Source organism: Vicia villosa, unplaced genomic scaffold, assembly GCF_029867415.1.
Source record: "Vicia villosa cultivar HV-30 ecotype Madison, WI unplaced genomic scaffold, Vvil1.0 ctg.000030F_1_1, whole genome shotgun sequence".
Classification (NCBI taxonomy): Eukaryota; Viridiplantae; Streptophyta; class Magnoliopsida; order Fabales; family Fabaceae; genus Vicia; species Vicia villosa.
Window position 1 is genome coordinate 443,916 of NW_026704964.1, and position 16,388 is coordinate 460,303.

At 35.5% G+C, this 16,388-nt stretch overlaps 1 protein-coding gene across 1 annotated transcript; it reads right to left on the minus strand.

Moving 5' to 3' along the window:
* Positions 1–10,673: 10,673 nt before the first annotated feature.
* LOC131622414 (protein POLLENLESS 3-like) lies at positions 10,674–13,393 on the minus strand. The gene is made up of 5 exons (XM_058893444.1): positions 13,058–13,393; positions 12,537–12,749; positions 12,231–12,448; positions 11,325–12,136; positions 10,674–11,234 (listed from the first exon to the last, which is right to left on the minus strand). The coding sequence occupies exons 1-5, from the start codon at positions 13,262–13,264 to the stop codon at positions 10,912–10,914; spliced, it is 1,773 nt and encodes a 590-aa protein (XP_058749427.1). The 5' UTR covers positions 13,265–13,393; the 3' UTR covers positions 10,674–10,911.
* Positions 13,394–16,388: the final 2,995 nt, after the last annotated feature.

The following is a 16,388-nucleotide window of genomic DNA, read 5'->3' on the forward strand; positions in this document are numbered from 1 at the left end:
AGTATATATGATTAATTTTTAATTAAGTCAATGTTACAAATAGATATGATTACCACTTTCGGGTGTGTTTGGTTTGGCGGTGGACATAATTGATTATAATATAATTGAGTTTGATCGAATTAATTTTATTAGAATTGAGTTTAATAAAATTGATTTATGTTTGGTTACATTTATGTAAAAGTGAGTTTAACAATAAATTACAGGGTAAAAATCATCAAGAATCAATTCTAGAGGCAGAAGCTACAAGTTCTAGCTTCAAATAGAATCAATTCTAAAAACAAAATCAATTCTACTTTTTCCTAACCAAACATTTTAAAATCATTCAGAATCAATTCTAAACATCTAGAATTGCTTTTGACTTTTTCAAAAGTCAAACCAAACATGCACGAGAAATGGTTGAGACTATTTCGTTGAAGGAAACAAAGGTGCGGGAAGGTGGTTGATTATTTTAATTTAATCAATTTGGTGAACTTTACACAAAATTGTTTGTATTTAATACGAGAGTTATTAGATTTTAACGTTAGAAATATATATATCAATAATAATTGTATCAATGAGAGTTAGAAAACTCACTATCGATTGTATATTCTCTAAGTTGTGTATATGTATTTTCTTTGTGATCATTTTCTTATATTTAATGATTGTTCATGATTGATACGATTTCTTAATGATAATTGGTAATCGAAGCTAATTTCTCAATTCTTGGTCACAACATTTTCAATCAACCATAAATGTGGTATACCACTCGTATCTTTAATTCAAGTATCCCCTCCGTATCAATTTTGGGTCAGCGTGATCAACCAGGCGAGTTGCCTCCACTAGACCCTGGTTTGTTGGACAAATTGTTATTTGAAACAGACTCTATCAGATTCAAGATATAACCTAACCCACTTTCAATGACCTGACCCAATAGATTTGACATGTACACATCCCCTCAAGTATGAGTCGTGTAAGGTGAAATGCTTTCTTGAAAGATACTAAGAGACCAAACATGTATAAAGCCCTCAAACATGAACCATGTAGGGGTGATACCCTTTCTTGAGACATATTAAGAGATCAGGCATATATACGGTCTCTCAAACACGAGTCGCGTAGGGGTGAAATACTTTTCTCCCACTAAACATTCAATAATTTCAAGATAATCAACTTTCCCATTAACTTCCCCCATTTATTCAAAACATAAACACTCATAAGTAATAAAACATAAAAAGAACGACTACAAAATAAAAAAGTTTTTGAAAACAAAAATTTAAAAAAATATAAAAAAAAAATTAACATTTTTTGAAAAAATAATTTTGTTTAGAATAATAAAAGAGTCATTATCATTACTAAATTTTTAATTTTCAAAATATTAGAACAACCTAAAAGATATTTGAAAATTTTATGTAAGTCATCTAAAACCCTCCCCCCTCTTCAATACAATTTTTGAGTTCCCCTATTTTATGGGGTTTTTGGTGTTATAAATAAAATCAAATCCTCCAAAACCCTCCTATTCAAAATCTTTCTATTCATTTCACTCAATCTTTCCTATTTTCCAAAACCCTTCCATCTCTTTCCCTCCAATGTCACAAACAAAGCCTTAGATTTCATTGTTGAAAGCTTTCGATTTCTATTTTTCAAATCTAAAACAAATGAAGGATGATATTTTGTCTATGACCAGTTTTTGCACTACAATTTTCTTCTCACTTCTTCATTTTTAAAATACTAAATAACATTTTCATTAATAAGGTTTGGACTTATAAGATTCAAAAAATTGTACTAGCTCAACCTTGTTTTCCCTGCTCCACAATCATTTTGGTCATTTACTTTTACTAATATTATCTAGAAATTACTTTATCCACTTTTATATGGGCATACGACACCCTTGAAAAACAAAAATGGTCATTTATATGTTCGGAGATGCATCTCCGAACGCATCAAAATCTCTAGGTTCATTCCATTTTAAATTAATATGGCTTGAAGATGCATCTCCGTATGTTATTTGAGTGTATCTAGAGATGCATCACCGAAATATTCTTTAAAATCCTTTAAAAAGAGTTGGAAGGGTGATTTATTTCGGAAATACATCTCCAAAATCAAAGTAAAATCCATGTAAAATATAGTTAAATGAAAATATAAAGTCATACATTAATTCAAAACATAATTTAATACATAACATTTGTCCGAAAATACAAAAAAGTAAAACATCCAAACATAAACTAACCAATGGGTATGTCTAACCCTCTGCCTCCTCCGCCGCCTGTACATCACATCATTTTATAGCTTGGCAACCATGGTCTCTATGAGGGCTAAGTGGGGAGTACCATCCTGAAAGAGTCATTCCTCTATGGATCCTCTGCTCCATATCCACAACACGCCGACAAAATGTCGTCAAGCTCTCGGCCTGCTCATTCTGAACCTTAAGTACCTCCAGGTTAGCTGACCTGTGTGGTTCTCTAGGAGCGTCTGGTGTCATGACAGGGTGTGATACTCTATAGAACCATGTCATGTAGGCTTCAGCATAAGCCCAGTGTACATGACTGGACTCGCACCGATACTCCTCTTGTACCAGGTGACTCTCGAAATCATCAAGTATAATATCAAGATCTTTGTGACGGACGCCGGAAGGAGCGACCACATAGGGAGGTCTCGGAATGATCTGCATGTAGCCAAAGTGGCGCGTCATTCGTTCTGGTAGATAGGGATACATAATAGATGGCCTGCATGCCAGTCATCCGGAGTATAAGGAGATGACGTCAAACAGACATGTCTGGCGGTGATCCTCGTATGGGCAAAAGCAAACGTCATATATTACCATACGATCAAGAGAGACTCTAAATGGCTCGACTGCGCCATTCCCCCTGTATTGAACAAATGTGGTTGCACATGATCAGTCCTTATTGTAGTCAGCCACAACTTCCCACCCGGTGATGCGAGGGAAGTAAGAGATGATCCATCCCTGAAAATGGTTCGAATAAATTATTAGTAACAAGTGTAACAAATGAATTATGAAAATATTAGTGATAAGAAATTACCTTAAGCAGCGTGCAATTCTCTGTCATCAGCTTTGTCTTCCAAAGACAACTCTCGTCCAGTTTCGAGTATAGGAAGACCAAACAGGCGGCCCCTCATCTGTACTCATGGATCGCAGTCAGGTCGGTGAAGTATTAAAGGTAGATGTTGAAAGTATTTTGGGTAAATATTTTCTAATATATCGTATCCACAGAGACTGAGTCAAAAGTACTGCCGTTCTATAGTCAAATTATAATGAGTGGTAAAAAGCATTGGTTTTGATTATTTAGTCTAAAAGTGCGTATAAGAAAGTAATAATTAATTGACTAAAAACTTAAAGAATGAGTAACAATGGTGATGAATATGTTGAGTTCTAGGGTTCATCAACCTATTCGTATGCAATGATCAATTAATCCACAAGTGAACCATTATATATGTTATTATCTTCATTCATCCTCAAAACAGATATTATGTCTAAGATCAATTTAGAGCCACCTCTACCGGTATGATATTCGATCTCTCAGAATAACTATAAAGATAAAGGAAATTAAACACAATGATTTATGAAAACTTATTCACAATCCCATCTCTGAAAATTAAGAATAAGTCAATATAAAAACCTAGGGCAAAAGTATGAACCCTATCTCTCAATTGATAGTTCAACAATGATATAAAATAAAAGCAAGGTTCTGTATTGATAATAAAACTTAAACAATTGTTCACATGAATTAATCAAAGTTATTGCATCCTCGTAGGTTAACTACTACCTTAAACTCAACACAATGGGGTTTAGCTCTCCATAGACATGAAGAACACACAAAACTTCATAGAGGGATTCATCTTAATCAAGGGAATGTCTTCGATTGATGTTGAATTCTCCGTCGAATGTTGTTTTCAGCTTTGGAATATGAATGCTCTCTGAATTTCGCTCACCAAAGATATATCAGTTATGAGGATTAGGGCTTCTATTATAACAATCTTTCTTTTTAACAAAGCAACCGCGGCGCGGCACGGGGGAGTGCGGCACGGACTAGAGGGTTTGGCGCGCCTCGCCCAAATCTGCTGTGGCGCGGCCTTTGCTTTATCTCACTTCTTTGTGCTTTTGCGTCTCTAGTGTCCTTACGCTTTCATGTTTCCTCGTCATTACTTCTCAGCCTTAATACCTGCATCAATAACACCCAAAGTGATTTGATTTGCTTTACAACTAGAATCAAACTTCTAAAGTTCAATTCTAACCATAAAATCACTCAAATTCATACGATATGCTCAACTTTAGATCAAAAGGTAGTTATTTTAAAACATAAAAATACTGATAATTCATTCCTAACAAACTCTCCCCAACTTAGAGTTTTGTTTGTCCCTAAACAAAATTACTCACCTCAGTGAAGACAACAACATATACCAACAACCATGCAACAAGTTTTTCAAAAAGTTTTTCAAATGGCTCAAATCAGTAATCAATTCAGATACTCTTCATCTCCCTACAAACTCAGAACATGCACATGAAACAAATTTTAAAAGAAAATTACCTCCAGAAGTTCAAAACACTACACAACCGCAGTTAACTCAACACTAATCACTCTCATCAGAAAATATGATGAACAAAAGAGGGGTTAAAACACTCATCCAAACAATTAAATCAACAATTATTCATATCATACATTCACCGTATTGTGGGCATCAAGTCCTGTGAAATCTGAGAATCGGAAGGTCTTTATAGGGTTGTAATATGGTTAAGATTCAAAGAAAAGAAGATATTCAAAGGTTGTTGCTATTCTATGGAAGCATCCTAATCACAATTCATTCCTTTTTCTCTAGGCCATTAACTTTCTTGCCCGTTCATCTTTTCCTTCGTAGCTCGATATTTTCTTTTCTTTTCTTCAAACATTTTCCTTCTTTTTTTTTCCAACTTTCTAGGTTCCAACATTGTCTTTCTTTTGTTTTTCTTTATTCTCAAGCTACGAATTTTTTTTGTTCTTTGTAAAACACCACCTGTACTTACTCTTCCTTTGATTATGAATCTCCCCAACTTGGAGATCAACCTGTATCCAGATTCTATGAATGCTCCCCTACTTTCTATAAAGGTAAAAGAGAAAACACATCACCAAAATTTATGGTTGATGGTCCAAAACAAAACTTTTTATTGAGATCAAAACTCACCAGATGTTTTTCTTGGTGCATATTATGATATTTATCTTGACCTCAGTCTTAAAGAATGGTTAGCAAAGGATCATACTCTCACAGAAAAAAATAAGCTTTAAGATGGAATAGGCTAAAAGAAACTCTCAATTATCAAACAAGTGCCTAAGTCATTTTCACAGATTTTCACAAAACGATGCGACAACCGGTTTAGAAAAATACAAACATGTCAAAGTAATCGATGGTCTCCTGCATATAGTAAACAATGGAAAGCTTTCCTCACAATGGTTAAGGCTAAGCTGATCCAACAAAAATTGTGTACCATAAAGAACTTCTACCGGAATTTACTAACAACCTAAGTTTCATGCACACACTAAGAGTTAGAGTTCGAAAATTCATACCTGCCTTGTCACTTTTATTGAAAAAGAAAGGGAAAAATAATTTTTCAAAAATTTCCACTCACTACCACTTTCATGCATGCTGCTTCATTGTTGGCATTCTCATTGTTTCGCTCGAGCTTTTCATTATGCTGTAGAAACTACTCATTCTAAACTGGGGATAAAACAAACTGATAATAAACAGAAAATTGAAAAAAATGCAAAAGAGTAAATCCACCCCCAAACTTGAACTAAACATTGACCTCAATGTTTCAAAACAAGCCCGAGAGGGTTGACTCACAAAGGGTATTGCATATCAATTGCTTCTTCCTAGCTATCACCAGAAAGGTCCCCTTATTATTTCCTGAAATAAAAATAAACAAAATAAAATAAAACATTAGAAGTGTGGGTTACCTTCCACGAAGCGCCTCATTTAACTTCGCATGGCTCGACGGTTCATGGTTGAATCCTCAACCATTGTCTCGTTTTCTGGGTGCTTTTCTTACCAATGTGAAGCCCGAAAAGTATTTAATGTTTGCTTGTTTGGTTTCTTCATCCTTAATTCTTACCACTTCAACTCGTGATCTCTCTACCTTCTTTTGTTTTTTCCTCTCCTCAAGAGAGATAACCTCCTTATCCGTTAATTTCTTCTTCTGTGAGAACCTATCCTTGATGAATTTGACACATTTTGGCTTTAACTCTAAACCTTCTAAAAATGGGATGGTGATTCGCAAACGGCTAAACATTTCCATTGGCCGAAAGTAATGACTCTCATTCCCTTCTTTATTAGGAACTTGTAGAGGAAGTAATTCCAATGAGAGTTTATGCTCCTTTACATTACTACTCTTCTTCAACTCTAAGTCCACCATATTCTCTTTTGAAAAAGTTTCAACTTTTGAAGTTTCTAACTCATTCACGACTTCTTTGATTATATCCTCTTTTTTTTGTTCCTTCGACTAACACATCATCTACTTTTTTAGGAGGTCTTGGATAAGGTAGCTTCATTGAGAGCTCATACTCAACTTCTATATTTTTCTTGATGTTTACATACTCTATATTATCCTTTTCAACAACATCTTCCTTGTCATCAACTTCCTCCTCCACTCTCTTCTTTCCAACATCCTCACCAATCACTTTTACACTCCTTATAGAAGTAGTATTGCAAGTTTCTACACAAGTCATAGGGTTTTGAAAAGTTGAGACTTGACTTACGTTTTGCTCGGTTAAGAATTTGGTAAGTTGAACATCTTGAGTTTCTCGGTTTTGTTGAATGGCTAAAGAGAATTGCATGAATTGATTCATGGTTTCCTCTAACTCAGAGGGTCCTCTTTGATAACCTTGATTATAGTGTGAAAGCCTTTGTTATTGATACTCATGGTTAGCCATATGATACTCCATCGCATCTTCCGGTGTGCACCATCTGATATCATGAAACTCATTAACTTGAGGTGTGAACTGTGACACACTTTGAAGGAGATACTCCATTTGTTGAGTTAGGATCTCGTTTTAAGCATGAATCGCAACATTTATATTTGGGTCCAACATTCCGACAAACAAAAATCTACAAAACTAGCAAACAAGTGAAATGACAAGATAAAAAATAATAATAATAATAATAATAAAATCAAAATTAAAAGACTATTGCAATAACAAAATCTAAAATAAAGTAACTAACTAAAAATCTAAAATAAAGGAACTAAACTAAAAATCTAAAGTTAAGTAACTAAACAAAAAATCTAAAATTAAGTAACTAAACAAAAAATCTAAAATTAAGTAAATAACTAAAAATAATACGACTATTGCAATGCGTGCAATATTGACACAGTTCCCGGCAACGGCGCCAATTTGTTGAAAGCATTTTGGGTAAATATTTTCTAATATATCGTATCCACAGAGACTGAGTCAATAGTATTGTCGTTCTATAGTCAAATTATAATGAGTGGTAAAAAGCATTGGTTTTGATTATTTAGTCTAAAAGTGCGTAGAAGAAAGTAATAATTAATTGACTGAAAGCTTAAAGAATGAGTAACAATGGTGATGAATATGTTGAGTTCTAGGGTTCATCAACCTATTCGTATGCAATGATCAATTAATCCACAAGTGAACCATTATATATGCTATTATCTTCATTCATCCTCAAAACAAATATTATGTCTAAGATCAATTTAGAGCCACCTCTACCGGTATGATATTCGATCTTTCAAAATAACTATAAAGATAAAGGGAATTAAACACAATGATTTATGAAAACTTATTCACAATCCCATCTCTGAAAATTAAGAATAAGTCAATATAAAAACCTAGGGCAAAAGTATGAACCCTATCTCTCGATTGATAGTTCAACAATGATATAAAATAAAAGCAAGGTTCTTTATTGATAATAAAACTTAAACAATTGTTCACAGGAATTAATCAAAGTTATTGCATCCTCATAGGTTAACTACTACCTTAAACTCAACACAATGAGGTTTAGCTCTCCATAGACATGAAGAACACACAAAACTTCATAGAGGGATTCATCTTAATCAAGGGAATATCTTCGATTGATGTTGAATTCTCCGTCGAATGTTGTTTTCAGCTCTGGAATATGAATGCTCTCTGAATTTCGCTCACCAAAGATATATCAGTTATGAGGATTAGGGCTTCTATTATAACAGTCTTTCTTTTTAACGAAGCAACCGCGGCGCGACACGACACGGGGGAGTGCGGCACGGACTAGAGGGTTTGGCGCGCCTCGCCCAAATCTGCTGTAGCGCGACCTTTGCTTTATCTCACTTCTTTGTGCTTTTGTGTCTCCAGTGTCCTTACGCTTTCATGTTTCCTCGTCATTACTTCTCAGCCTTAATACCTGCATCAATAACACCCAAAGTGATTCGATTTGCTTTACAACTAGAATCAAACTTCTAAAGTTCAATTCTAATCATAAAATCACTCAAATTCATACGATATGCTCAACTTTAGATCAAAAGGTAGTTCTTTTAACACATGAAAATACTGATAATTCACTCCTAACAGTAGACCTTATCGATATAGGTTTCATTTTTGTCCACAAACATGGACGTGCCAACCAGGAACAAAAGTTAACACCTCAATGCGCAATGTTAGTGGTACTCAACCTGCATACCATCACCTATGGCATCCAAGGCCCAGTACACATGGTTTTTATAAAGCTTTACCAAAATACTAAACCCAGCATGAACACCTCTAGTGTCATGTGTCTCTCGTGCGGCCTCAGTTGGGTCAACCTCCAATTGGGAGACCATCAAGTCAGCGCCTTTTTCTCAACTGATCATCTTGTGGTCCAGTAATCTCCCCTGATGGGAAGATGCAGGATGCAAGAGAAGTCATCCAATGTAATGGTCATCTCTCTTATAGATAAGAGGAAATATAACGTCTTTGAGTGTCACCTCTCAGCAAAAGCCACCAGTATATCGGGGTTTATGGTCACGTATGCAACAAAATATAAACCAGCAAGATCGGAATATTAGATATCATCAACAAACTAAGCAGCAGTAGGTTGTGTCAGCTCCAAAAATTTTCTGTTGTGGTTAATCATTTTCAAACAATCACATATCTGTAAAAAGAAAATATAACCACCACTATGTATTTATTTAGTTGACAATATATGTATTGCAAAAGAAAAGAAATATACCTTTCCATACCAGACATGCCTAACAACATGATCTGCATAATTATAAAGTGAGGAGGAGTCAAATGGCCCTCACAGGTAACTCTTTAATGGGGAATTTGGATCAGCAGCAACTTTCTCTTGGGCTTCAAGGTCAACAGGGATTTAAGGAACCTCGGGTTCTGCTGCATCATATCATTTGCTTGAGATGCCTGGGAGTGTTGGCTACGAGAACCAGATGGTCGAGGTTGCGAAGTAGATGTACCATCAAACGAGTTTTTAGTAACTCGTGGCCTCGTAGTCCTCACTGTCGCAACTCTTTCTCATTGTACCGACGCAGTTTGAGACAAACGCCCGAGCCTAATCTGGCCAGCACTGTTATCAGTCATTGTACCTGCGTTAGAAACAAAGACAAATATAAACAGCATGTCCGAAGAAGTTCAAAAATTCCACAAAATCACTTTTTTTCCATAGTCAAATTCAGAGATGTATCTCCAAAAACTATGTAGAGCAAATGCGGAGATGCATCTCTAGACAAAGCTGCGATTTTACTCCCATGATAGAAACTCATTTTCTGCCTTACCAGTCCCACAAAAGATCAATGCATGTTCTTCTAGCCAACCTATTTTATTCACAGTATTACCTAATGTATCTAAAGCAACTAATGTAACTTTAAAAAATTAACTACAAATCAAAACATAAAAAGAAACAAAATTTTGAAAAACTTAGCTAATGATATTGATTGATGAGAAGGAGAAGTTTGGATGTAAATTACATCATGTAATGAGATGCTGGAAAGAGCTCCAATAATATAAGCTTGATTGAATGCTTGCAGAGGTAAAATCGTTGCAGAGCTCAAATGAGTTTTTGTAGAACTTTTTAGAAAATGAAGGAGGAAGAGGAAAGAGGTCTGACTCAGGATATGTATCAAAAGCGTCCGGAGATGCATCTCCGAACCACTCATAACTGTTTGAATAAATGGTGTTTACGGAGATGTATTTTCAGAAGCTATTTTTACATATACGGAGATGCATATCCGGATTCAATTTTAACGTAAAAGGGGTGTCTCTTCAAATTGGTCTGAGAAATGACAAAATAGGCGTGTCTATATGAGACATAATAGATTTTTTGTGTGTGGAATAACAACTAAGAGTGGAAAGAGTATCCCCAATTACTTTGCGAAGCCTTTGACCTCTTTCTCCGTAAAATCAATTTTGATTCTGTAACATTATCAGTGGTGTTTTGCTTTATTTTTGTCTTAAACCCAAGGTTTCTAATATATGGCTATGTGATTTTTCTACATAAAATATTAAATGGTTGAAATTTTCGGTATTTCTCATGGGAATCACCCATTCAACATGCCACTTGGAAGAACTCATTATTGTATTCATGTTCACAAATCCTCCAAGTCACCCTTGTCCATTCATTCTACAAACCACCAACAACATTTTTCTATTGAACTCTCTTTCACTGTCAACCATAACAAAATATTCATACCATTTGCTCTAATATTTCATTAAAAAAGATTATGCCAAAAAAACTATTGTATATATTGTATATTTGTATACTGCAGAATCATGGATTTACAAAGACATTACAAATAAAACACATGATTATGATGAATGAAAGAATAAACTAAGCTACTAATCAAAAACAAAAATTGGCTTCATTGAATGCTAAACCATGATAAGGGTCTAATAAAATCTTAACATAATAAGGACATTGTTGGTTACTTCAAGAGGCAAATAAAAATCTTAGGTAAAGGTTGCTTTGTTTTCAGGATGAGGAAGTAATATCCTGAAAAACCTGCAACCTCACTCTTCTTGTTAGCTTCTCTTCTCCAGTGAATAAATCCCTTTCACCCGGATTCGTAAACAACGAACGCCTTACCGTTGGATTCCTCGATAAAGGATCTTTAACAGGTGCAGCATTATATCCATTCTTCAAGTTCAATAACTCAATGTTTGAGTCTTCGTTTTCGTTACTGAACATTTCAGCACCAAAATTTGTATATCCATTCTTGAAGAATTCGTATTCTTCAGTTTGTTGCTCTTCTTCTACCATATCTGCCCAACTCTTCTTCTGAATTGGTTTTTCGTCTGCAAATTCATACGAAGATTGTTAAGCAAGTAACTGTCAATAAAATCGGTAAAACTAATAGTAGTTTTGATATAGATATTTTTCACTACCTTGATCTTGTTGGTCAGTTCTATCAACAGAAGCTGCAAATTCCTTGGCTCCATTCACATTTGTATCAGATTTGTTGTTATCGTCATTCTTTGTGAATTTCACAGCCGTCTCTGTGTTCTTAGGATGTATCGTACCAGATCCGTATACGGTTATTGTATTTCCTTGCTTTACTGTTGTTGTAGGTCCATATTTTACTACTGCAGTATTATCTTCAAATGTCCTTGTTCTCCAACTTGCATTGGTATCTGGAAAAAACTGATTCTGTGTTGAGTTTGGCTTAATTATGCATGGAACCTTCTCATTAGGATAAGTAACAGGTGAAGGTTTAGAATCTGAATGATTATTGAAACCCCAAGATGATCGTTTTGGTTTTGCGTAAGGATCGGGAGACTCGTATAATCTTCTCCTTGCGTGAGAATGACGAGGTTCTTCGGAATCAGAAGTCAAAGACCAATTATTTTCTGTCCTAGTTTTAACCATATTATCTGAGTTCTTTCCACTCGAGTTCTCCGTGTTCGGTGTGGAGTATTGTGATGATGACATGTTATTCCTCCCTGAAAATCTCTGAGATTCTATAAACTTATCACCTTTATCTTTGACTGGATCTACTAATGATGTTGATTCCATCTCTCGCAGCATTTCTGTAGCGCGTTCAAAAGACTTGACGAAAGAATCGTCCATTTTTCTGTTCTTCGTTGCTGCGGTTACTGCCTGAAGTAGAAACCTTGCTTCTGTAATCTTGTTCATTTGCATTAAACATACTGCCAAATTGCACTGTTTGTTCCTATCAACCTCAAAGGAAAGTGCTTTTCTGGAAGAAACAAATAAGGAACTTTTATTACTTCTCTCTAAAGAAAAACAAAAATCAGAAAATGCATTTTGACTCCATCTAATAAAATGCTCACCTATAATGTTCTTCAGCCGTTTTATAATCGCCTTTTTGCAAATAAGCCCAAGCCAAGTTCCCTAGTATCCTCGATATCTCTTGCTCAGCGGTTATTTGAATTTTCTTCCCTTGAGACCTCGCCTGTTTCGTCGACCTTCCCACAAACGTCATACCGTCTTCAATTTGCTTCAACTTGTGATGAAGCATGCCGATCTCTTCATCAACCCTTCCTGACCTCTACAGCAACATACAATACATACATAAGCTGTTAAACACATTATCCTAAAACTCTTCACCAATCAAATACTAAAGAGAATCCTTATACCTTATACAGTTCAACCAAGATGTTGTCAAGAGATTCCTGAGAATCAGAAGGGCAGAGATGGCGGAATGACTTGATCGCTTCGATCGCCTCATCTGATCGGTTCAATTGCTTCATAACTAAAGCCATGTCCTTCAAAGCACTCTCAACGCGATCACCGGCATTAATGGCAGCCCAGAAAAGGGAAATAGCTCTACCTGGATCCTTTTCCACCAACTGTAAACAAAGAATTCAAATTCCCAATCATTGAACAAAAAACTAAGAAACAAAATAAACTGATAAAAATCACTTCAAATCTGTAATTGCAGTATTCAAATTCACAATCATTACACGCACAAAAAAACTATAAAAAGAAAGCAATCTGATAACAACAACCCATCAAAAAAATTACTGAGAAAAATAAGAACTTTCAATAGAAATATCAATTCAAGACCAAGAATTCAAAGAGACCAACCAAGAACATCATAACCCAGAAGAAAAAAACAATAAAAATAGAAACTTTAAGGAATGAAAACTCCATTTACCTGAACCTGTTTGGCCTTAACATAAGGAGAATCCCCAGAAGGAACCTTATGAATGACATGAAAAAGATCATCTTTATGAACAGAAGCAGGAGATTTCTTTCTCTCAGAAAACGGCACAGTGGGAGAACGCAAAGGTCTTGACGACTTCCACGAAGACGGCGGCGGTGTCATGTAGCATCTTGCAGGAGAGTTTCTTTCAAAAGTCATTGTGATAAGAAACTTTCAACCAAAAAGGCAAGGTTGGGTAGGGTTTTTGGAAGAGTGCCGTCCACTTTTTCTTCTTCCTTTCAGAAATTTGTTGAGAGATGAAAGGAAGAGACAGTAACAGTGGCAATGAGTGTTGCAAAGTGAAGGAATGAAAAAACGAGAGTGAAGGTGAAAGAAAAATATGGAAAAGAAACTAGCCGTTTTATAATTACTAGCCGTTGGAGTTATTGGGCCACGTTTCATGTTCTGCTTTGCACCTTGCCAATTTCTTAATCCACCCCTTGATACTATTAGTCAGCTAATGCATTTTCATTTATGTCCCCTATTTTCCGGAAATACCAGATTCCTCTACGAAATTTTAAAAGAGACGACACGGGTAGTATAAAATGTGAATGTCCTTTTAAAATTCGTAGTTACATGTTGGCTAGCAAGAAGTGAAAATTTAGTGTTATTTATGGTTTGCATAACCATGAATTGTGCTCAAAGTTACAAGGTCATCCTAGTGTATGCCGGCTCAAACCGAAAGAGAAGACATGTATGTATCAGTGACATGACCTTGAATCTTGTCCAACCGAAAAATATACTTGCCACATTGAAACGGAAGGAACACGACAATGTATCAAATATAAGGCAAGTGTATAACATCTGGTACTGCACTAACAAGGCGATTAGGGGAGATAGAAGTGAGATGCAACAACTGTTGAAATTGTTGTATGATAATAGTTACGTGTCCCAGTACAGAACTTGCGATTATGGAGTTACGGTCTGAAACATTTTTTGGACTCATCCGAATTCGATAAAGTTGTTCAACACGTTCTCGACAATGCTCATTTTTCGATTCTACATACAAAACTAACAAGTATACTCTTCCATTATTTGAGGTGGTTGGTGTTACATCTACTGAGAAGACATATGCTGTTGGTTTTACTTTTTTCGAGTGTGAAAAAAAGGATAATTTTACATGGACATTAGAGGTGTGTCAGTCACTTTTGAAGGACCAAGTCGAGATGCCTAAGGCGATAGTTACGAACCGCGATACCGCGTTGATGAATGCGGTGGCAAAGGTATTTCCTTCTTTTAATGCGAGAGAGTTTCTACGAAAGTTTCTTAAGTTGCAATAACGGGTATTTTCCGTAGATATGCCTACGAAACCAAAATATCTGGGTTCTTTCTGGGGATATAGCTACGGAAAGTTGTGTGACAGAAAATAGGTGGCCCATAGTCCACTAGGTTTTCTACAAATTTGGGGTTTCTTATGTTGTCTTTCTGATCGGTCACCAATTTCACTTAGGTTCCATCAATTATTTGGCAAAAATTAACCAATTCGTTAACACGGTGGTTCGTCAGTTCATTGTTTTGATTAAGTTATTTCATCTTTTACAAATGGGTGTCATTATAGTTTTCAGTGATAAAAAATGCTTTTGATCGCTTGTGTTGGTAGTTATTGATAATTTCAGGTCCAAGGAAGGATCACCGAGAAAATGGCACCAGAACGGAAGGAAAAGAAGCAAGGAAGCCCCGGGGCAGAAGCTGACACGGGTGCCCGTGTCACAGGACACGGTCGTGTCAGCCTAGAGGGTGCAAAGAAGAGTCGCAAGAAGAGGTCAGAAGCTGACACGGGTGCCCCTCACATACGGTTCATCATATCCCTATTTATATAGCAAGAACTCCACCTTTACCTTGTATTCTGAGTCTGCTCTACAATCCGTTCCTCCTATTGAAATTCTGGTCGAATCTAAGCTTTTCGGCTTCGCATAAATATCTTGTTTTCTCTTTTCCGACACAACTCATGTATCACCTTTTTTTCCTCCTATTTTCCGCTTCACTGCTACTCTTCTATTGCTCCCAAATCTTATGTTTTCGGTTTTCTAAAAACCTAGGTGTATACCTCACTTCTCCACTATTCCAATTTGGGCCTATAAAAATCACACGCACAGTAACTCACTTATTCACTTTGCCCACTTACTAAATTAATACTCCCTTATTACTCTATGTCTCAAATTCTCGGTCTAATCTTAATTACTCGGATAATTCCCAAAACTTCAAATATTTCTCTAATAATATTTTTAATACTAAGAATATTAAAATTCTCGATTAACTATCAATACGCTATCCCGAAATAATACCGACTAAATCACTCAAATACGCCAAAACTCAATAAATACCAAAAAGTCCAAATTAAATAATAAATCGAAATACGGGCGTTACAATATTGACCTTACCGAAAAAACCACTAACATCTTTGTGAGTCTTAGCACATGCAACAAGTGCCAATTAAAGTTGATGGGCGAAACAACGCACATAATAAGCAGATGGATTCTCATTTTGGATTAAAGTTCTTAAACCATCAAACTTACCTCTCATATTGCTAGCTTCGTCGTACCCTTGCCCCCTAATGCTAGATAAACTCAAGCCATTAATAGACAACAACTTCTCAAGTGCCTCCTTAAATGACTTAGCACTTGTTTCTTTAACAATGCCAAGAAACCTTTATTTTACCAAACCTTCACTATTAACATAGCGAATAACAACGACCATTTGTTCTTTAACAGTAACATCACCAGATTCATCAATCAAAACACAAAACACATCATCTATGTAAGACCCGTATATTTTAATTTTAATTTAATTTAGAAATTGAATTAATATTAGAATTATTTTGAATTATGGAAAATGAAATTAGAAGATAAAAGGTTAAGGCATTGGGCCAATGGATGATGTTAGCAAGAAAAGGGGTGTGAGTTAATAAAGCCTTTTAATAATTATAATATTATTTTTCATAAAACAAGAAGGAAGTTGGGAAAGAAATAGAACGTGAAAGAACTGAAGGTTTTGGAACACGAGGAACGTGAAAGAGGAACATAGAAGGAGAGACCAATCAAGAATTCTTGGCTAAGGTAAGGGGGGACTCTCCAATTAATATCTCTTATTGTATTATAGGTAATGATGTTGATTAGGGGTATTGTTTAGATCAATGGTTTTGTATTGTGATTGTGTTGTTGTGTTCATCTATGGATTGAATCTATGATTCTGAATTCCTAATTAATTGAGTAGAATTAGGTTTGTAATGAGTGAAATTGATATAAGGTACTAAACTATTGATGATAGATGAATCCTATATGTT

What these genes read in the sequence shown, in the direction of transcription:
- LOC131622414 (XM_058893444.1), bottom strand. Translation starts at nt 13,264, where the DNA reads ATGACTTTTGAAAGAAACTCTCCTGCAAGATGCTACATGACACCGCCG. An exon ending in ACGGCTGAAGAACATTATAG is followed by an intron (nt 12,137 to 12,230) that starts GTGAGCATTTTA and finishes TGTTTCTTCCAG; the next exon opens with AAAAGCACTTTCCTTTGAGG. An exon ending in AACTGACCAACAAGATCAAG is followed by an intron (nt 11,235 to 11,324) that starts GTAGTGAAAAAT and finishes ATGAATTTGCAG; the next exon opens with ACGAAAAACCAATTCAGAAG.